The following is a 23,641-nucleotide window of genomic DNA, read 5'->3' on the forward strand; positions in this document are numbered from 1 at the left end:
GTGCACGCGTGCTCGACTGATTTTCAAATGCAATTTTCTCGAAAACGAAGCTTCCAACGCAATTTCGTCACTCATGATTTTCGTTTTATTTCGAACCGTAGAATCCCCACGGGTCCGTTTGTCACATGAAATACAAACTATATGCTTGGAACGTTCATTCTAGGATTAAGTATTAACTGTACCCGACTCGTTTTCTTTACTCTGTTTCTGTTCAGCTATATTTGCGTGGCACATTTTATTTGCAGTATTCTATACGTCGATTTAAGACTTTGAAGAGCTACAGTCAGCCCCATAAATATTCGTACCCTCGTTGCTCGTAAGAGAAATTTGTCGAAATCAAAGGACGCATTTAAAGTTTTGCAATAAATTTTTTATTATAAATGAACACATGCATAAAGTTTATTCATACCGAATTATAATCAAAACTGATTAACTAACAACGAAAATATAGCAGTCCACAATAGTATACCAATGTAGATTTTGTCAAAAAACCGTATATTATGGTAACCTTTTTACTTTTGCAAAAAGTTTATTGCAAAATCTTATATGTATCGTTTGATAAGGAATGAAGGTACGAATACTTATGGAATGAACTGTGAATAATCTGACGTCGAGTTGTATCGCTCGAAACTGCTTATCGTAAGGGGCATACGGGACTCGACGTCAAACCGAAATAGAAAAAGGAATATTTCTGAAGTAAAAGCGATACATTGCATTAGTTATACGTCACAAAGGTCTTTACGACTTTTCTGATAGATTTCCCCGCGTGGAACGTTTTACTTGCAATGGCTGTGCTGTCTGTGCTTCGTCAACGCTTTCGCGTAGTCAAACAAATGGGGATCAATGCTTTCCATTCTTTTGTTGCATTTCTGCTTTCAAATGCACCTGGCTCTGTGCGACGCAACACACTCGCGCAGTCGGATCAATTGCTATATGTTGTACGCATTCGAACAAGAAAAATGCAACATGTGACGTACTGCGTGACAAACGTTCGCCTAACTCGGGCCTTAGATTCCAATATGCCTGATCACACGAATTTATATTCATCCTTAGTGTTTTCTTTTGCTAATTAAATGTTTTGGTCATTCAAGTAAAATTTTATATTAAAAATGTAATTACGAATACCTATTACATTTTCCTCGTATAGAAATATTATACTCACTCCGTCTGCCCATCTCGCTTATTATCTTTTAAAGGCTGACTTGTGTAAAGACTGTTTTCTCCTGATCCAAGGATGGTAACCCAATACATCTTCCAACCAATAATCGATTGCGAGAAAACAAAGTAAAAGCTCCAGTCAGTGATGTACAAGGGTCTGAAATGTTTAAAAGAATTAGTAATACTAACAAAATAAATTCAGTTATATACGAAGTAATTGATAATTAGAATATTTATTTATTTATGGGAAATATATTCCAAGATTAAAATTTTGTACACTAAGTTTAAGTGATGAGTTTCGAGGTGATAATAATTTTTATCTTGAAAGTGGAAATCAATATCAAGATAATAGGATATCATGCATTGACAAAGGAGTGCTTTTAACAAAATTAGATAGAACGTTTTCACAATTATAAACTCTTTGTTTGTACCAGATTAAAAGTAACGATCACGGACCTCGAAATAAAACAAACACGCAATCAATAATCACGTTATACTTACGTTAAGCCCTCTTCAAACTTTGCTATCATTAAAATTGCAATGGATAATACCGAGCACGAGAAAACCTTGGAAGATCTCCAGAATTTAAGATCAACTTTTACTTCAGAAACTCCTTTAAGCGACATTAATTTATCGCATACAGCCCTTTTGAGTGGATCATATTATAATGGAGCTTCTCTAACGGTAATTTCTTTAGCGAGTGCTTTATCAAGAGTAATTTTCAGGTTATCGCCCTTTCAGGAGCGATTTCAGTCCACTCTCGTGATCTAGCATTCTCCCATTACTACCAACGATACTTTATAATAATGACTGAAGGAAAATCAGGATGGCGATCCATAAATGAAAATTATTTCTTTCTATGAAGCGATTAACGCCTGCAATAATCAATAGGAATTGCTGGAACTTCTTTGGGTGCATAGAATCAAAGTAAATTTCAAAATAAACATATAAATTATAATAGTTGATATATTCATTGGATAGAGGATAAAATGCACTTTAAAATGAGTGTTCATTCAAGTCGATCGCGTGGCTAGTTCCAGAGATATAAAGGTTCGAAGCGTTTGTTTATGTTCATTGTTGACGTCAGCGCGAGGTCATTGACCGCGCGTATAAATAGTAAACAGTGCGTAGTAAATTCTTTGAAATACGTCGTTACACGGAGACAGAGATAGTCAAATTAAAAGAATTACCCCTTTATATAAATTACGATATCTCGAAAACGGAAAGTCAGATTGCCAAAAATCAGAATCTATTTCAAAGAGGAATCTTTACAGCTTCCAACAGTGGCTCAGCTATAGATAAAATACTACTAATAATCTTATTATGCGTTGCTGGACTATTGTAAGATGGGCAGAAGGATAGTGGAAATTGAAAAATTACCTTTACGTTTAAATTATGATATTTCCAAAACAGAAAATCGTATCGACGTGAAACACAATTATAAAAGGCGATTGAAAGTAATATTTTCTTAAAGAGACATCATTTTTTTATAAAAAGCTCTCTATCTTTGCAAGTTGTACTGACAATAAAATTATTACAAAATCAACTAACATCGCTTTTCGATCCTCTAAGCTGACCACAAGACTGTTTCACGATTCCTAATGAGCTGCCTCAGGCTAACTATTGATGTCTTATATCTGACCCCGGGCTTAGCGAGGGAGGGTGGGGTTAATGACTTAGACGGAAGGGCTAACGCTTCAGGATGATCGTTACCCTGATGTTTACTTAGAAAAGAAAACATCCGAGACGTAGAGAAAATAGCTGACTCACAGTAAATGTACAGCCATCCAACAAAGTATCCAAAACCTCATTCTCATCTGATTGCCAGGTGAACATCTATATATTTTACTGAAGAAAACTTGTTACTATTTTCCAAAATCGATGAAACTAGTTTTATTAACTTACACATTATTTATATTCTAAAAATGTCTCCATGTCTTTTTTTACACATCAAAATTTATAATATATATTATTATATATATTTTGAATTTATTTATTATTATGCCTTTTACTATTTTAATTTAGTAAATTAACCACAAAACAGTTTCTCCATTTCTAACTATCAGTACCCTATATTAGGATACTGATTTATAGGGCTGACTCTTTCGAATGATCATTATACGCTAAAAACAGCTGACTCGCAAAAAGGGCGGATTTAGAAAAAAAACAATGAGAACTGTCCCCCACCTAAGTTCTACGAAATCTTAAAAAAATAGACGTACTATTTATTTTACAGTGTATTCTATAAATGCTTTTGAATATAAATAAAATATCAGTTAATAAATTATAAACGTATTTTAAATCCTGCAAAAGTGGTTTCGAAAATATACTATACTGTGTAATAAGTGTATACACAATGAGCAAAATAAATGTGAAAAAAACAAAAACGTCACAAAAACTGGAAAATTTAGAAACAAATTAAATTTATACCTCACTAGGGTTTCAAAAAAGTAAACTGATAGTATTACAAAATTGTATTTGTCAAATTTACATAGAGTCTGCGTCGATATATCATGTCGAATGTGATTTTTATTTCCATACTTCCCGACGAGGAAATTTTTATTTCAACTTGGAACAAAACTCTCTGGCACAATACCAAATTCAACATGCACTATTAAATTTGCATTTCTGTCTGCTTATCTTTTATACGCTTTATTGTTAGACAGCCAAAACACGCGATGGTTTCGAGATATTTCGTATTCAATGCTTCATCCGTATTAAAAAAACAATGAATCATTTGTGCTATTGTTCATTATAGGAAAAAAATCATAATTTCGCGTACGAATAATGATGATTTCAACGTTATTATTATTATTATTTACGAAAGTTACTCGTCATAATAAGATATAAAAAAATGTTGTATTTATGCTATATAAAAACTAACTAGAAAATAAACAATTACGAGAATCCCAATGTTTTACTATTGTTGCTTTATGAATGCTTTTTTACTAATTTTTTCATATAAATTCACCCATTTTTGAGTCGTACTATTTCGTAATGTTTACTTTTGCATTGTTCAAGCTTGCAATATTTAATATGTAAAACACAATATGAACAAACACATCGAAAAGGAAGATACACGGTTAAATGATCTAACGTAGCGATTTCTTTGTTCTGTTTCAGTATTAGAAGAAAATTCCAGCGTCTAGGGTCAGAATGGCCGTGGGAAAGATTTTAACATGGATTTCATATTCTCTGATTGTGAGCGAATGCCACAATTGGAAGGGACACGAAGAAGATGGCTCGAAGTTAATCCGCATCAACGGTGACGTGATCCTCGGCGGAATTTTCCCCATGCACGAACAGGTAAATTTATATGAAAGTCCCGCAACAGTTGGCTTTAAATTGACATATGAAAGCAATTCCGTACTATTGCGATCGTAGTTTTATTCTGCAACCAAAGTTCATTACTTGGCGACATCAGTCAAGTGGATTTAAGCTCTACGGAGGATCGCTGAAACTCTGTAATTCGTAGCAATTTCAGGCTCGATTTTCTTTCCATGCTATTTTGTGGTGGTATTTATCTTCAATATGAGTCAAAAATAGCTGGCAATTTGAACGGCGAGAACGTGGAATAACGGAAATGTATATCGGAGAATTATTGGAGCATCAATTACATCCGGCGATACGTAACAAAATGTTTGTGCCTAGCGTGCAAAATTAATATTAAAAGCCTCGGAATTCAGGAAGAGCATGCAAAGAAGCATAAAATAATTCGTAGTATCACGGGGAATTATACCAAGCTGAAAGATGTACCGATCTCCTCGCGAAAAAAAAGACAAGAAAACCGCCGAGTCCGCAAAAACATGCTGACGACGAGTGTTTTGGAACGGCGGAGGAATTACTGCATATATCCGGCATTACTGATTAATCGCGGGTTTAAATAAAATACTGCAATAGGCTGAAAATACGAACGTTCCACGAACAAAAATTATCCAAAGAATCATACCTCTATCAACAAATTGAGTATTTAATAATAGACGTATCAGTAAACTATATTTAATAAAATATGTCTGCTAAGAATTATTTTTTATTGATAGAAAATTATGAAGATCTTTTAATTTTTTGTCCAAAGCATGATTATTGATTAAATAAAAAAAAAATAGTAATTTTTGTCTATACGTAGCTGCAAATTTTTCTAAACGTCTCTCGTGTGTTCCCTTATTAAATGATATGATGCTCACCAACAGTTTCATCATGATAATCTGTGGCACTCGTGAAGAGTCATCCACGACGCTCAACCTCCTAGTGACCTAAAGTACTCCCCATCGGATCGACCGAGCACTTTAATTTCCTGCGGCTACCAATGATAATCAGGCAACGGGTCAACCACTCCTAACGAAAATCCTAAAATTCAAACACCAAAGGGAATTTGGTTTCAACTCTCGGGCGAGCCTGGCGTATTTACGAAGGGCAGCTCGTTCGCGTTTGCACAGTAATAATACAAGTGCAAAAGAGTAATTAATATAAAATCGAATGGGACATACGTAGATTTTGTTTGGTTATGTGAACAGAGAAATGATGGAGTGATTATTTCATGCCAACGTTTTACTCTAAGTGAATGACTAACTGATTTATAAATAAAAATTACAATGATAAATATTTTTTTAACTCGAACCGTAAGAGCTGTTTAACGATACTTCATTTGAAGGAAAATTAAAATTTTAATGTGACATTTGATCGACTTATCGATTTATTCTTAACACCTTGTACATAAAAGTTGAACGTAAATACTCGATGTGTGTATAGTGTTTGTTACGGTGTCAGTATAGTGAAAATTTGGAAATCTTATATATAGTGAATAAGATCCATATTTATCGAATGTGTTTTGGTTGGAAACAAAAGATAAACATAAGTGGTACTGCACCCAAAAGTGTTAGGCAGTATACTGGTGCGTAACGCAATAATGCTCGTCTATATGCAGAGTTTCGATCCCGGATATATGCAAAAAAACCGTTCTCATCGGTGTTTATGTTGTTCCAGCTCGATTGGCCGGCAGCTGCGAAAACAAAACCCGGCTGACCGCACTTCAAAGCGATACCGCGTGCGTATCGATGCGACAGCCACTAATGCAAACTATAAACATTTATATTTTTCATTGTCTCTCCAGGAGACATCAATGGATACGCGATGGTTGTTCGATTCGAATGAAACCAAACTAAAATGAATTTCGACCACTTTCGTTCGTAGGATCCTCGAATAATATCTGAAAACCTTTCGATTATGTGCAAATCAAAATTAATAAATAACAAAAATAAATACGCCATTTTGATACTATTTCAATTAAAGAGAATATTTTGAAAGCAACGCACGTTCTGACGCGGCCACGAACAGTGTAAAATATTAATTACCGGATTGATCGATTCGAAAATTAATATTAAAACAACGATAAATATCGACTCTAATTATGACCGCAGGAATAAGGAAATAAACGTCCGCCTGGGCACGCGAAAAGTTTAATAATTCCAGGTAATTGAAAAGTTTAATCTATCCGTAATTACCGATCGTTTAAACATTCCCGATGCAATTCTAAAGTGTTAATTTAATTAAATTTTTTCTTGCTCTCGGGAGAGAGCGTTAATTGGGAAAACGGTACCAAGTATTTTTCTTTTTACAATGTTACGTCCCGACACGACCGCTTGGGACTTTTATTTTCCTGAAGTGCTAAAGTGTATGTTGGTCTTTTTATTAAGAGAAGAGGCAATCTGGAAAATGAACATTTTACTATGAATGGCGCGTCGTTGGCATACATATATTTGTTTATTATTATTTACTGCAAATATTCGGTCACTATTGCAAATTGCCATATATAGTAATGATTCTTAAGATGAACATCTTTCATGTATGTTCATCTTAAGGTACATGAAAGATGTTCATCTCAAGAATCATTACTGTATATGTCAATTTGCAATAGTGACTGAATATTTGCAGTAGTATATTCAAAAACTCAAAACAGCGAAAGTGAAATGTTTTAAATATAGTCTTTCACTGAGAAATCCGAGAAATCCTTCCAGTTGGAAGGAATATAAATGTTCAATTTACGAATCACGTGTTCATTTTAAGAATCATTACTGTACTCCTATATGGTCAAAGGCGTAAGTGGTCGCTTATCGTTTTTAAATGTCGTCTTTCGCGTTTCACTGGCGCCAAGGGATAGTGACGTTCAATTTACGAATCACGTCTGAGATTAAAGGCATAAGAGAATGGTCGCTTAGGGGTAACTTTGTTACCCAAGATACATTGGAAACGTCGTACCCGTGGATCACTGGCATCTATCTGTCACGTTCACCTACTCGCTTGCATTTTCTCTTCCTTGTTATAACTTTGACTGCCACATCACTCCAATTCGAGTGACGCGGACAATCCGCAGGGGACCGCGTCACGCGTGTTATACGAGTGACGTTGCCCATTACTCGGTTACAAATGGTAATAGTAGAGGAAGTACAGCATATTTGGAATACCAGTTTGCTTAAGATGAGCGAAAAATTAACCGCAAGTATGGGACAGAATTACTAAAACAGTGAAACTAACAAACTTTTCAAATTTCAAACTAAAGAGAAACAAAAGTACCTGAATTTTGATTCAACTGAAAAATAACAGAAAGTAACAGATTTCGCTAATTATGTGCTATTTGATTTGACTTTTTATTTATTCGAAATTTCTTAACCTTCCATCTACGGACCATACGTTCCCCAATATGTGGGAGGAAATGAGGCTGTGGAAGCTGTGGCGATATGTGGCCCATTTATGGAGAATCGAATTACCTATGTATTTCATGTATTTGGGACACATATTGCCCATAGTTGTAGCAACGTATTGGCCATATTTAACATTTTTATGCAGGGCATAAAACTTGGTATAAATTATTTACGGCTCACTGACTAAATGCAATGAATGATATTACATCGATCTTCGAGCAGGTTCAGTAAGATTTTGTTTACAGCTTCTTTTGATAGTTTGACTAAATTATAAATGCTGTTCTGTCGTTCAATGACGACGTCCTATAACGATTTTTCAAGGTTGCACTCTTAATCTGATACACGAACGACCCGAGAGAGGAATTGAAATTACATATTGATTCTGGCGTCACTGACATGGCAATTCGTTACATTAATGGTGTCTCGAAAATAGTCAGTGCTAACCCCTCACTCATGAACGTCTGTGGTTTACGATCCAAATTGTCTGATTTACGTTGTTCGCTTGCTTCGCCTTCGGTTATCTATGATATAGTGGTTCCAACTGGGACGTGGCTACGTGATAGTACCTATTTCTAATGCCGAATTAGGATTTCGTAATTGCACTATCGCTTTGACAGAAACGGTGCAACTGGCAATTTACTCAGAGTCGATGGTGTTTTAACTCTTGAAATACTTCATTTAGCCTGTGTAAAACTCTCTTGAGGTTTATATATTTAAATTAAAAAGCATTATCTATTTACGAGGACAAGAAAGAATGAAAATTGCGAGCAATCTTTTATCATAACTGGGGGTTCCCGATGATTGAAAGAAGCCGTAGCCACTTATCTTTTAGAAAACCTAAGTAAACGAGAAAAGCCATTTCTGTAAACCAAATGTTTTGATTGGACCCATCTATGGGAGGGCTTCATTTTAATTACAGGAATGCACTTTTATGTACTCTGAATACTTGCACTTCGACTCTTTTATTTTTGTTTGCGCTCGACGAGACGTCTCCAAGAATCTTGAATTTTTCGTCACAAGCACCGAATGTCTCGCTCATTGAAACAAACATCCAATCTACGAGGGTGGTCCCAGAAGTACCCGACCTAACCAAAAAAAAACACAAGAAATTTGGAAACAAATATCTTTACTTTTCAACGTAATCTCCTTTTGGCTGGGTACGCTTTTCCCCAGCGGTGTTCAATAGGTTCGATACCCTGTTTATGGTGATAACCATCGAGCTCCTCAAAATAGCCATTAATCGTAGACTCCTCCTCTTCATTATTGGAAAATCATTTACCACCGAGCCATTTTTTCAAGTTTGGAATGAGAAAATAATCCGAGGGGGCTAAATCTGGCGTATAGGGCGCGTGAGGGAGCAATTCGAACTTTAACTCCTGGATTTTGGCCGTCGCGATAACGGATGTGTGAACTGGTGCATTGTTTTGGTAAAACAGCACTTTCCTTTTCGCCAAATGCGTCCGTTTTTCCTTGATTTTGTCACTTGAAAATCTTTTTCACTTTTCTCAATGAAAATTATTCCACGCGAATCTCAAAAAACTGACGCCATGATCTTGCCAGCAGATGGAACTGTCTTGGCCTTCTTTGGAGCTGGTTCTCCTTTTACAGTCCATTGTTTCAACTATTCCTTCGACTCAGGTGTGAAGTGATGGGCCCAGATTTCATCCATGGTTATGAATCCACGCAAAAACTCAGCTTTATTCCTGTGAAACATCGCCAAACACTCGATTGAAACATCCTCACGACGCTGTTTTTGTTCCATTGTGAGCAAGCGTGGCACAGCTTTCTCATATCCAAATTTTCAGTCAATATGCGTTCTACAGCACTTTTTGAAATGTCTACCATGTCTGCAAGCTCGCGCAATTTCAGTCGACGATCGTCCAATACCGTTTTGTAGATTTTCTTCACCATTTCCGGTGTGGCCACTTCATTTGGTCGACCATTGCGATATTCGCCTTGGCAGCTCGTACGGCTTTGTTTAAATTCTAACACCCAATATTTTATTGTTGTAAATGAAGGAGCAGACTGCCCTAGAGTAGAATCTTGCTCAATTTTGATAGTGGTTAGACTGAGAGCTTTCAAATATTGTATACATAATGACCAATCTTTTCCATGTTTACAAATTCACTGAGAGCGTTCACTATTAATGGCTGTCGAACAAATACTAAACTATGTAGCGTCTTCAAACTTGAAACCTAAGCTTTGTAAGGTTGGTACTTCCGACCATAGTAATTTTTTTAAAACAATAACCGCCATTTATACCTATAGCTTCTGGGACCACCATCGTGTCTTTGATGATCGTGGCCAAAAGGTTTCGAAGATTTACACAAAATTTTATACAATTCCTATAAAGTTCACCGAGCAAATTATATTAGAGAAATTTTACGGTGATATCCAATAGACCAGAAAGTTCAGTCGACCATCGTTTAGTTTCAGAATTAATCGATTCGCAAACGCACAAATAAGCACGTCGGATAAAATGAAATTCATACAATAGCACGGAATTTGAAATAATGATAGTATACGGGACACGCGGGACTATGATTGAGAGTGTGCAGCACAGATTTCTTCGATTTATTTCATACCGCACAAATACACTCTGCATATTACCATAATTATAATCCTGCACATTCGCAATTCTGGTTATTGCCTCACCCGAGCAACCTGATCCTTGTATATAAATTGACTAATCAACTAATTGCTTGCCCTGATATAATGCACGAAATGAATTTTCGTACTGCAGCCAGAAATTTAAGGAACTACACTGTTCTTCGGGAAACCTCAGCAACATTTCTACTCGTGAATTTAATTATTTACATACAGTTAAGGACTAAAGGAAGCGGACAGATGATGAAAATGAATATCAATGAAATTGTAATTACTGAAGCATCATAATTACAATTTTAAGCTTTATTTAACATTTATCTTTAAATCAAAAATCAATCAATTTCAATCCACATACTTTTGTCCCTGACTGTATCCAGTTAGATTACGTAACAACAATTTCAAACTTACCATTGAATTTGACGAGAGACCATGATTTCGAGTCAATTTTTACTTTCTTGAACCAAAGAAAATGAAGATGGCAAAACTGTAGCACTTTACTCGCCGAAATCTGAAAAACAAACATTTTTTTATTCGCAAACGCTGAGGTGCTTTGCAACTTTGTTGAAAATCGGCCCGTGAGCGTGTCAAAAAAATTTTAATAACAAATTAGAGTGACGCTACCGAAGTTCTCCTCATTAGAGTGTCAAAGTTCGCAGCATCGAACGAATATCGAAGCTTAACTGTCTCTCCAATTACGATAGAATTCCACGAATCCTTCACAGGTAACGCCACGAGTATCGAGCTTCAATCAGCCACTCGATAGCGACAAAACATCTGAAACAAAACAATCTCTTAGTTTACATTGAAGTTCACAGGCAACGCTACGAGTATCGGGCTTTAACCAATTCCTCGATAGTGACAGAACTCCACAGATCGTTCGCAAACACGCTACGGGTATTGGATTTTAGCCAGGCTCCTCGATGGAGATGGAACATCTATGTAACTGTACGAAAGATTCACGGAAATGGCGACAGAACGTTTTTAAAGAGTACAACGACGCATTCCTTCTTCTGTTGTTAAATAACACATGTGCTCAACGCTCTAAGACTTTCGTACGAAACACAACTGCGTTTGTAATTAATTGTTAATGCACATTGGTCACTAGAATTGTAAATTGTCACGAATAAAGAGAAAAATTTCGCCTTGATATTTGTTACTTTATCGCGTGCTACGTGAAGCTCCGAATAAACCATCGAAAAATTGTAAATACGATATTTCAATAGCAATTAATATTGGAAAAGTTCGAGAAGTAAGAATGTGGATCTATTTTTACAAGAAAATTTTTAAAAATACAGTTTGAAATTGGTTATATGAAAATTGATTGAAGTTATCGCTCCATCGAAGCGAATCGGCCCGGTCGTGCGGGTGCTAACAGTGACTAGGCGACTATACCTGCCATTGCTATATAGAACAGCGTTGCTCAGGCTATGGTAGTTGCATCAAGCCGACTAACACAGCCACTGAAACAAAGAACGAGTTCGTGTTACTGGCAAGGAAATATACAGAAGCGTCAATCGCTAAATATTATTGAATCGACGATCGACACTTCGGTATGTTCCCTTTGTAAAAATAATCTACTAATTTTTTTTTTTAAGTCCCTATTAATTTTGTTAAAGCATTCAAGGCCTATACGCTATTACATGTTACAAAACTTTAGGCAATATAACTTTCTCTAATATCACGAAAAGTAATTCTAAATTCGCAGCCATTAGCTCGGTGGTGCCCACGTTAGGAAAACTTTTCTACCGTGGGTAATACCGATTACCAGGTCCCACCACGAGGAGGTTGCTGCGTAAGGAGACCCGAGGGGAGATGGATGGAATCCATGTTCCATCTAGAAATATTTCATTCAGAACCAGTTTACTTGAGGTAGCACAAAAATTGTCAAAATTATGGCAGAATAAAAATAGCAAACGATTCAAGAAAATATCATATTATATGTGAATCCTCTTCAGTGGATGTATTATCAACCTAAGAGGGGAGGAAACATCCATAGTATCGAAACACACATGTGTAAATTGAACAAAATCAATTTTTCGTCAACCGATATTCACAAATAAACGAATGAGTCATGCATCAGTAAAATGGGTCAGCAAGTGGTCACCATTGGTCAATAGTGGTCATGAATGGCCAGCAAGTGGTCACCATTGGCCATCAATTGATCACCATTGGTCAATAGTGGTCTGCAATGGTCAACAGTGGTCAGCAGTGGTCCATCTTGGTCCCTTATGGCCAGCAAAGGATGATCCCAAAACAAACATGTTACATATTGTTAATAATTATTTAAACTATTGCGTTGTAGTGTTAAACAATCCTTAATCCTCACAATCGTCGAGTAGAGGTGTGAAGATGAAAAACCTATGTTGCCCCTGATATAAACGAATCAAGTGGCGATTTAACAAAAATCACTTTGAATTTTTATTAATTCATTTATCATGTAATGTCATGTAATCTGATGATGAATATGTCTGCATACTTTAATTTATTCAAATTGATCAGCTTCTTAAAACTTTTATATTATAAATATTTGGGTCGCGATACTATGACAAACAAATATGTTGGCCACACGGTGAAAGGCCTGAAAAACGCTGATATAGAACATGCAACCGCTGTAAAGTCTCTGATAAGAATCAATGGTAATTCCCTGCAATGAAAATTCTTTACAATATGGTCAGTAGATATTGAGAACTCTTTGTCGATGGCATTAATTATTGGAAATATTTCTCGGTCACTAATTGCGTTCTAAGCCATTGTACGTACACTTCATTGGGTCGTAGATATATTCAGGCTTGTCAAGGGTGGGTGGTGGTATTCTAATTTCTGTTTCTTAGTACCCGAAGTAAATGCAATTGAAGCGGTAATTTAAAAATTTCATATTTCTAATGTAATATGGCGAATATTATTCTGATTGTATACGAGTTCTAACGTTTCAGCGTATGCATGAATTAACAAGGTACTTTTTATTATTTTTGTGTAGTCAATTAACTTCTTCTAACACTTGTTACGTTATACCCTGTGCGCGGGTTACGAAACAAAATAAGGCTGAGTCACAGACACTCTTCCGTTAAAATATTCTTGAAAGGAGCTGTCAGATGGAATGAGGTCGGACAGTGTGAATAGCTCCATGCAAAATCCATTGATGGATAGTTGCCTGTCGGATAATGCGAATCCACCCATAAGAAGAATAATAACAGTGTGGTATACGTCCACGAGAAGATGCCAGTAAACACTCGAGATGCAAGCACTCGACTGTCTTCTTCTCGTGGACGTATACTGCAAGTCTCATGCGCGAGATGTTCACAAAATGCTTATAAATATCTCCACGGTATTCAACGACAATCTAATAATTATATTATAAATTAAAAAAAGGTATTTATTATGACGATTTCTCAATTTGTCTTAATATCGAAGGATACGTGTAAAAAGAGGTTTCTCTGTAGAAAAATAAAAATCTGAAAATTTCTAAATGCAAAACAATTAGCAAAACATTTATTATACTCGTCTTGAAGCTGTTCCTGGATAATTTTATACTGGATGGAAAAGATCTTGAACGTACCAGACGTAATAGAATAAATTAATCCGATCGAGTTACGTGGCTCGTCCTGTATAGTCGCTTCTGAAATTGTAATTCGGAACAACCGCGGTCCTAAAATTATCGATCCCGTTATACATGTATTTTATTCATAGGTAGCCATATTTTTATTCATAGGTGTCAAGTTCCATTGGTCAATCACCGTGCGGCGCAGTGAAAGAAGAAAAAGGGATGCAGCGTTTGGAAGCCATGTTGTACGTCCTCGACGAAATAAACGCGGACAATGATTTATTACCGAACACCACCCTGGGCGCCCTTATTCTCGACTCCTGCAGCAGCGATACTTACGCTCTTGATCAGAGTATGGAATTCGTCAGGTCTTACATGAACCAAGTATGCGAGATTTTCTTCCGTTATTATAAATTTATAACTGCAATTACAAATACATGATAATTCTACTGTTTCGAAAAATTAAATTGACCCACTCAAATTTTCTACCTCCCCTATTTACTGTTAATATCATACTTAAGAATACTATTTAACAGAAATTGACGGAACTGTAGAATACATACAATTATGTATACGCGATTTTACTGTTTTTTCAGGATATAACGGAATATAAATGTGAAAACGATAAACCACCGATGTACGTACCCCATAAACCCGTGACTGGTGTTATAGGAGCCTCTTTCAGCGTAGTCTCCATCATGGTCGCCAATATTTTGAGGTTGTTCAAGGTCTGTAAACAAAAAAAAATAATATTAGTATAACCCTTAACTGGACACTCAATTTTAGTTTAGTTGTTGAATTCACAAAATCATCTTTCTCTTCCATTTACCATGCAACAGATTCTTTAAAATGCCAATTGTTTTATAGTGTAATAAGTTTATATTAAAAATGGTGAGATTATATTACGACTAACGTCAAACACAGAGTATACAATGCTTTTTCATTTTAAACAGTCAATACAAATTATTTTTGAATGTTCTTTGCATAACATCTCTTTATTAAACACAAATGGTAACTTGAACGTGTCATCTGCTTTTTTTGTTGTGCTGTTGATGGACCAGGAATAGTACTTTTTTCAACAGCACTATAGTACGCTTTACTATTTTACTACGTATATTCTCACATATTTGAGATCGATAAATGAAATTACTAAATGAATTTTTTATACCTAATCTTTAAAGTATTTAAAAAACAATGAGCTAATGGAGGATTACATTTTTCAAATAATTGCATTGACACAAATTAAAGAATTATTAGTTTAAACTTGCGGAGTGTCCAATAATCCACTTAAGGGTTAAAAGTAGCGGATTGAAAACGATTCGTACGAGCGTATTTTAAGCGAGATACCTTTGGACTGTAATTATAACAAAATTATAATTATGTATTCTGATTGTAGATACCACAAATAAGTTATGCATCAACGAGCACAGAACTGTCAGATAAAAGCCGCTTCGAATATTTCAGTAGAGTGGTGCCGCCAGATAATTTTCAAGCCCAGGCCATGGTGGAAATTATTCATCAACTCGGCTGGAAGTACGTTTCCACGGTTGCTGTTGAAGGTGATTACGGAGAGAAGGTGAGACTAAATGCGTGCATTATGAGCCTCGATAAAAACTTTCATTTTTCCATTGGATTTATTTCTTTTTCCAAGATAAAAGTTCCACGTGAAAACGTAAACTCGTAAAAGTGAATCATGGACACCATTTTATAACATTTTCAAGGCTCGAATTAATACGTTTGTTCTTTCAAATTGAATTTAATCAAACGGAAACAGCTTTTTACTAAAAATTGTACAATAATTTAATCTTCGTTTTACACATAAATATTCCTTTGATTTTTTCACTGAGAAATTATTTAAAACTAATCTGTAGAACAATTAGAATGTGAAAATAAACTTCTTACGTACGTTCAAAAATCTATTACACCTTATTCGAATAAATCATTTCAATATAGTCCTTATACTTTTCAGGGTATTGCCAGTTTCATCTCTCTGTCAACGGAGTACAGTATCTGCGTGGCAGTTAGCGAGAAAATTTTAAGAAACGCGAAAAGCGAAGACTTCGACAAAATTATAGATCGACTCAGCTCGAAACACAATGCCAGAGGCGTCGTTCTATTCGTCGACGAGGACAACGTAAGGTAAAAATGTCAACAGTCAACGTTACGAAACGTGCGAACGATGCGTCAACATTTGGTCGTTTTTTGTTGTTGCATGTTCCAAAATGTTTTCTATGCTTAAGCAATATAATTCGAGGAACATTTTAAGTTTTGATTTGATGTCATTTGCACTATCAGCTGAAGATGAGTGAGAGAAACTTGTTTCTTGCAGCTGCAATATTTATTGTATTTAGTGATAAAAAGTATTGGTTGATCCATGTTTGGAAGAAAGTTTCAAGTCGTATGTGGAAATTGTTCTCAGTGATTGAATTTAGTAAATATGGAACTTAATTCGTATTAGTGAAGAAAATGATCGATCGATTTCGTTTCTATTGATGGAAACCAATTTTTTGTTCTCAGAAAGCTTCTTCAAGCGGCTGTCAGAGCCAATCGTACAGGTCATTTTATGTGGGTAGGTAGCGACTCATGGGGTGCCAAAGTATATCCAGTGAGAGAACAAGAATTCGCTGCGGAGGGTGCGATCACTATTTTACCCTACAGAACTTCTCTCCAAGGTATGCTAAATACTACAGATATTTAATAACATTTATTGCAATATTGCAAACAATTTATATTAATTTATATCTATGCAAAAGATTTAATATTTTTTTCAAAACACATATTGAATCTTTGAATTTGATTTAAGGGAATTGAAAATGGTAACAATTCTTAATTCTAATATTCTAGAGTTTTCTTCCAATAAAAAAATGAAATATACAATTTTATGTAAAATTTCATTCTCTTTTATTGATTGCTACTCTACCTGATATTTTGCCCTAAATTCGTATTTGTAGATTTCGACAACTACTACTTAAATCTTCGTCCAAGAGTAGACAACGAATGCGATGGTCAAACTGAGAATAACGTGCTACATAAGAAGCTGCCTAGCAAAATCGTGAATTGCAGAAACGTTTGGTTCCGTGAATTTTGGTCACAGCATCATAAGTGCAGTTTCAGTGCGAATTTGTCAGCAGGAATGACACGTTGCACTGGTACCGAGAAGTTAATCGATTACGAGCAAGAAGGCTTGGTACCATTTGTTGGTAAGCACTGTTATCACAGACGAGATATACGAGTAGAACTTACAACACAGACGAGGTATATGAATAGACTTTTCACCTCATGGACTTTCGCGATCGAGCATTATTTTAACTATTGCCTGATGTTAATTAATAATTGTTGAAAACAATAGGAATGAAAGTATGGTTAAATTCCAGGAGACTGAAGGATTCTTTGAATTTCTAACGAGAACCAAGGTCAGACATGTAAATCACATATTCGTTTCTTCGACCGAAAAATGAATATTCCACGCGAAAGGGTATCAAAAACGATTATTTGTACAACCCACGCTATCAAGCATTATTTTAACTATTAACTATTTAACTAAGATACGTAAACTGCGTCACTAAAATCGCAAAACGATTACAACATCCAACAAAACACATATTAATGCACACGAAGAGAAGTTGTGTAAGGTCTACACGTATAATTTTAAATCAACTTATGACTTTCAGAGAAATCTTATTTCCTGATGCTATAGATTTTACTACTTAATAAAAATTCAAATGTTCCTGAATTTCTAAAAAGTTTAACCACGTCACTATATACTTTTTAAATGTATTTTAAAAAATTCTTCTTTTTTTGAACTCCTGTGTTGATTTACTTTTAGTTGACGCAGTTTATGCAATAGCACACGGCGTACACAATTTAATCGAGGAGGAATGCGTAAATAATCTTGGAACGTCGCATTATTTGTGTGACAAACTTCGTCCAGCGCCGGATGGTCAGCAGCTTCTCCAGAACATTCGAAACGTTAGCTTCATCGGTGAGTACGTACTATTTCAGTAAACTGTTCCCTAAAGGAAAAGAATATTTTAAGATTAATATTTTTAGACAAGCATATCAAGAAATCGGTAAACTTTACTTTACATTTTGTACGTTTGTTGCACAGGTCGACAGGGCACTGAAATTAAATTTAAATCAGACGGAGATGCTTATGGTTTTTATAATATATATCAATATCAGAGAAACGAAGGCGGCGGTTTCGATTACGTTCTCATTGGCACGTGGAAAGAGGAGTAAGTAAAGCTTCATTCTCCATCGATGGTTCATTCTTATTTCGAAATTTCCTGTTTAGATTGACGCTTGACATTAATATAACAAAGTGGGCGACAGGAACTGGCGAAATGCATATACCTCGAAGTTTGTGCAGCGATAATTGCCCATTGGGCCATATTCGTAATTTTCAGGCAAGTAACAAGAGAAAATATCGCATTTTCTCGTCACTCGAAAATTCAATATGGTTTCTTACAGTGCTTGGATCATTAGGATCACTCTTTCTACTCATTTTGATAAACATTTTTATCAAATTTTTAGGAAGCTTGTTGCTGGAGTTGCGTGGCATGTCGAGAAGATGCTTACGTTTTCAACGACTCTTGTCGGAGTTGCAGTCCAGGCTATGCACCGGACAAGACAATGACAAACTGCATCAAACTTACGGCCGAAGTCATACCATGGACCAGTCCATGGGCACTGGTGCCATTAATATTCGCGTCCATCGGCATACTCAGCACCATGTTCACGACTGTAGTTTTTATTCGGTACGACTGTTACAATTTTAATCGTTATAATGTTTGTTCCACAAAAATTTCAATAGAAAATCCAAAATTGTTAAATTTCTTGCTGTAAAATATCTTACTTATAAGTTGACGTAGATAAATCCATGCTGGTGATGGATTCCTCGATTATCAATAATTGATGATAATTGTTTATAATAAGGGACTCCTCACCGATTTCGATGATTTTCAAGTATACTGTAGAATTCGAGATTCTAAACAAGTTTGTATTATCTTTAGTTTTCGAGAATTCTATAACATATTTAAAAACCATCAAAATCGATGAGGAGTCCCCTATTCCAAACAATTGTCAAAATTTTTAATAACTACATGTATAGGAATTTTTTGTCAATCGATTATTATTATAGTTTGATAATTACATTTCAGTTTTAACCGTACACCGGTGATCATGGCATCAGGACGCGAATTATGTTACGTGTTGTTGGTAGGGATTCTATCATGCTACGGCATGAGTTTCATAATATTAAGTAAACCAACCACATGGAACTGTACCTATTTGAGAATCGGCTTGGGCCTGTGCCTGAGCATTTGTTACAGCGCGATACTGACTAAAACAAACCGAATATCGCGCATCTTCAATCAGGGAACAAAGAGTATAAAAAGGATTCCGTACACGTCTCCAAAGAGCCAGGTTGTGATCGCGATTGGTGAGTTTACAATTTTCAGAGGCACGCTTAGAAACTTGTAGAATATTACAAATGTTCGTCGTTCGGGGCAAAAACCTTTCAAACTATTTGATTGTTTAACACTAAACCTACCCCAGAGGTTTCTTTTTCTATTTTACGAGGCAACGTACTTCTAATTTTTGCATTATACGTATAGAAAATTGTGTTTTGATGTTTATTCGTAAGATATCCTTCTCTTTTATATTAAAATTTTTTAAATTTTCATCGGATAGAAGATAAAACGACCTTGGAAACGAATTTTGTACCAAGTCGATACCGTAGTTAGTTCTAGAGAAAACAACTATTTAAGAAAAAGTGCTGGCTAGTAATTACGAAAACATCCCGTATTTAAATTCAGTTCCAATTAAATAAACAATTTGTGGTCCAGTTTTATCGTACACCAGTCGTACGATCAGTAGGAATTGCTGAAACTTCTTTGGGTATGTAGCGTCAAAGTAAATGTGAAAATAAACATAGGAGATAGCAAAAATTATAGTAGCTGGTATAGTCATTGGATAGAGGGTGAAATGCCCTTTAAAACGAGCGTTCGAACAAGTCGATAGCTTTATTAGTTCCGGAGATATAGCGATTTTAATTTCAAGTCGATGAGGTGGCTAGTTTCGGAGATAGGGTTTGTTTACGTTTCGTTGTGCGCGCGCGAGTTCATTGATAACGCGCGCGCGACAATAGTAAACAGTGCGTAGTAAATTCTTGGAAATACTACCCCGCCGAAACTGGGTCACGGCAGTCACGTACGCGGGGTAGCGCCACGCAAAAGACAAGGAGGTCCGACTCCGTTAGACGAAGACAGAGACAGTCGAATTAAAAGAATTACCATTTACATAAATTACGATATCTCCGAAACGGAAAGTCGGATCGACAAAAACCAAAAACCACTTTAAAGGGGAGGCTTTGCCGCTTCTATCAATACCTCAATAATTAATAAAACACTAATAGTTTCGGAACTGCACGCGTCTAAACTTTTACTATTTTTAATACGCGTTTAATAGCCTTTTCTAAGACGGGAAGCGGGAGACAGCGAAATTTTAAAAATTACCTTTTACATACATTACGATATCTCGAAAACGGAAAGCCGGATCGACAAAAACCAAAAACCATTTTAAAGGGGAAGCTTCACCGCTGCCAACAGTGGCTCAATTTTGGAAAAAACACCCGAAGCTTCGGAACTGCACGCGTCCAAAGTTTAACTGTTTTTAATACGCGTTGTTAGACTGTTCTAAGACAGTGGAAACTGAAGATTCTCTCCTTTCGTCTTTACTCTACATTCATTTTCTATTTACATCGGATGCTAACCACAATTTGGTACCAAATTTTATCCAGTTTTTTTACAAAAAAAATAAATCATTCAAAGACAGACTACATATTTCTCTCAGAAAATAAACAGTAAGAATCGAAGTGAATATTGTAAAATTCATTGTGCATATACTATAAGAAAAGTCGTGAAGTTAAATGGCGCTAAAATAATATTGCGTGTCAGAAATTCTAAACGAAATTTTTGAAAACGGTAGGTTAAGTGTTAAATAAACATTTCGTATTGAATTTACAAATTCAAACGCACAGTCGACAAAGGATTTCAACAGCTTTATCGGAGGTGTACCATTACTGTTTTAGCATAAGCCGTCGATCTTGATATTTTATTATGTAATTCCCATTTTTACAGGGATCACTGCAGTGCAATTAATCGGTGCTATTGTGTGGCTAATTATCGAACCCCCGGACACGACGGAAATTCATCCCTATCCATTGTCAGCGGTGCTCACATGCCGCGTCTCGACATTTTCTCTGATGATGTCGCTCGTGTACAACATGTTCCTAATACTCATGTGCACTTTGTACGCATTCAAAACGCGCAAGATACCGGAGGACTTCAACGAAGCGAAATACATTGGTTTCACAATGTATTCGACGTGCATTGTTTGGTTGGCGTTCGTGCCCATCTACTTTGGCTCAAACAATGACTACAAGGTCGGTATTTACAGCCATAGGAAATCATTGTACGTTATCATTCGTTAGCCATATAATTTTATTTTGAAATTCTCAAACTAAAACGAGGAACTGATAAAAGAACATTTACAGGTACAAATAGCAAGCATGTGCATGTGCATCAACATCTCTGCGTCCGTAGCTCTTGGCTGCCTTTTCACGCCAAAGGTATACCTGGTACTCTTTCAACCATACAAAAATGTTCGGCCTGGACATGCGAATGTAAGGATACTTCAAATTTCACATAACAAAAGCACAGTATCGAACAAAAGATTTCGGTGGTATGAGCGTTTTAATGCTAACAATTTACGTCGAAAAACAATTAGTCGGATTAGTTGCTATTCGAAGACTATGGCGCCCAATACGTCCAATTTCCAATATTTTAAAAGATCCATGTTTCATGTTTCTTCCTCGAAATCTAATAAATTAAAAACATTTCAAGTCTTTCAGTTTAGAATTCGTTACCAACTATGTCAACTCTTTGAGGCGCACGATTTTAAAGGAAACAAACCCCAAATTGTACACAATGTTTTTTACTATAAAAAGAAAACCTTCGTTTCTATTATTTACCATATATATATCAAGTTTTTGAGGACTAAAAAATATCCTACCGCGTGTAAGAATTTGAGCAAAAGGTGGGAGCAGTTTTTGAACCGCCTAGCGTCAAAGAGTTAATGGCGATGGTCCAACATATTTTTCCTACGTAATGTTCTTTGAACTCTTTCAGACGAGCGTACTGCAAATCAGTAATCGTGGAGCATACAGTATGCGATTCACTGATGGTCGTAGTCAAACGATGCAGAGCATGACCTCTTGTTCTCGTAGCAGTTCGCCGGCGGCACGTCAAGGCCAAGACGAGGTGAAGCACGCCAACGGTGAGACACAAGCACTGGCGAGTCCATCTGTCGAGGAGACCTCGGTTAGCTAGGTCTCTCTCATACACCTCCCTCCCTGTCTAGAGAATCAGGGGAGAATTCGTGAAATCGCGGTGGAGGTGTATAATGAAGCCGAAGAGGACCGTAAGCTCCCCACTGTTCAGGAAGTCTCAGAAACGAGGGATTTCCAGCCTTTCAGTGTACAGCGAGAATTAGCGAAATCGAAGCCGGAAGTCGATTTCCAGCGATTCTGATCAGGTGATTGATGTTTCATTAAATAATTTTCAACTCCTACCTTAAGCCTCAAAACTGAGTCTGCGAAACCCACTGCATCTTCAATCGCTTATGCATGGATTTAAGCGTCCAACGTACACACCTACACAATACAAACGTAGATTTATAAAAGCAAGTAATTTGTGGAAACTTTTCTACTTACAGTAATTCAATTTAATTAATTTTATTCGTTCTTACCTGCCTTACAAATCGCTGCTATAAACAGTCATATAACGTAAACAGTAGTAATATTTTTACGCAAGAATGAAATGTTCTAATTTAATATTTTTGCAACTGTGTTTCGAGCCGGGTGATCCAGAGGCGTAAAATTCGCATGGGAATGATCGCATTCCCATCAAAGTGGTGTCCAACGAAGACAAGACTTTCAACCGTTTACAGCGATCCACATTCTCCAATTTTGTTCGCGATCTACATGAAATGTTATTGTTGATACATGGAAATACCAGTGCCAAGACATCGTTTCAGTAAAGCGTCTCAGAACGAGGTATAAAATTGCACTGAGATATACGCAAGATAAAGAATCCATCAGATCGAATAGCACACTATTTAATAGGAAACGTGTAATTCTAATTTTGACAGGGTTGCAGGCATTCCTGTCGAATGTTAGTTCTATTATTTTTGATTTCTCAAGAATTACCACACGACTCAGGCAAAAATAACATCCACGTTGCTACCGCGTAAACTGAATTTTAATTTGTATAATGTTAACGTTAACATGCGACAATCTCTATCAGTCAACAAGAATAATCAACTTTGTTACTTCCTTGTACATCTCTTAAAAGTAAGTATCGCAATATTAAGTATTCGCTATTACGACATTCGATCGAAGTTCACTATACGCACATCGAGTATTTACGTTCTGCTTTTATATACAAGGTGTTGACAACAATTTGGAACCTTCGTGCAATATCAATTCCTCGTGCAAAGGGAAATCGATAAGTTCTTTGTCGTTTTGCAATGTGAAGCTTCGTTACCGAAATATAAGCAGTTAAAGTTTACTGATGTG

General features: G+C 36.1%; 1 protein-coding gene across 1 annotated transcript; it reads left to right on the forward strand.

Moving 5' to 3' along the window:
• The first annotated feature begins 565 nt into the window (after positions 1-565).
• On the forward strand, positions 566-22,394 carry LOC122396622 (metabotropic glutamate receptor 8-like). Its single transcript, XM_043395180.1, has 16 exons — positions 566-571; positions 4,288-4,464; positions 14,173-14,388; positions 14,601-14,732; positions 15,401-15,580; positions 15,974-16,143; positions 16,522-16,676; positions 16,956-17,204; positions 17,831-17,986; positions 18,113-18,239; positions 18,299-18,410; positions 18,538-18,761; positions 19,164-19,444; positions 21,144-21,452; positions 21,549-21,688; positions 22,194-22,394. The coding sequence occupies exons 1-16, from the start codon at positions 566-568 to the stop codon at positions 22,392-22,394; spliced, it is 2,835 nt and encodes a 944-aa protein (XP_043251115.1).
• The last annotated feature ends 1,247 nt before the right edge of the window (positions 22,395-23,641 follow it).

The sequence above is a fragment of the Colletes gigas genome, unplaced genomic scaffold (genome assembly GCF_013123115.1).
Source record: "Colletes gigas isolate AHSC1104 unplaced genomic scaffold, ASM1312311v1 Colletes_gigas_Sc00007, whole genome shotgun sequence".
Classification (NCBI taxonomy): Eukaryota; Metazoa; Arthropoda; class Insecta; order Hymenoptera; family Colletidae; genus Colletes; species Colletes gigas.

Excerpts from the sequence above, each read along its gene's own strand:
- LOC122396622 (XM_043395180.1), top strand. Across the intron at positions 14,733-15,400 it reads ATATTTTGAGGTTGTTCAAG|ATACCACAAATAAGTTATGC; the intron begins GTCTGTAAACAA and ends TTCTGATTGTAG. Across the intron at positions 19,445-21,143 it reads CCAGGTTGTGATCGCGATTG|GGATCACTGCAGTGCAATTA; the intron begins GTGAGTTTACAA and ends CCATTTTTACAG.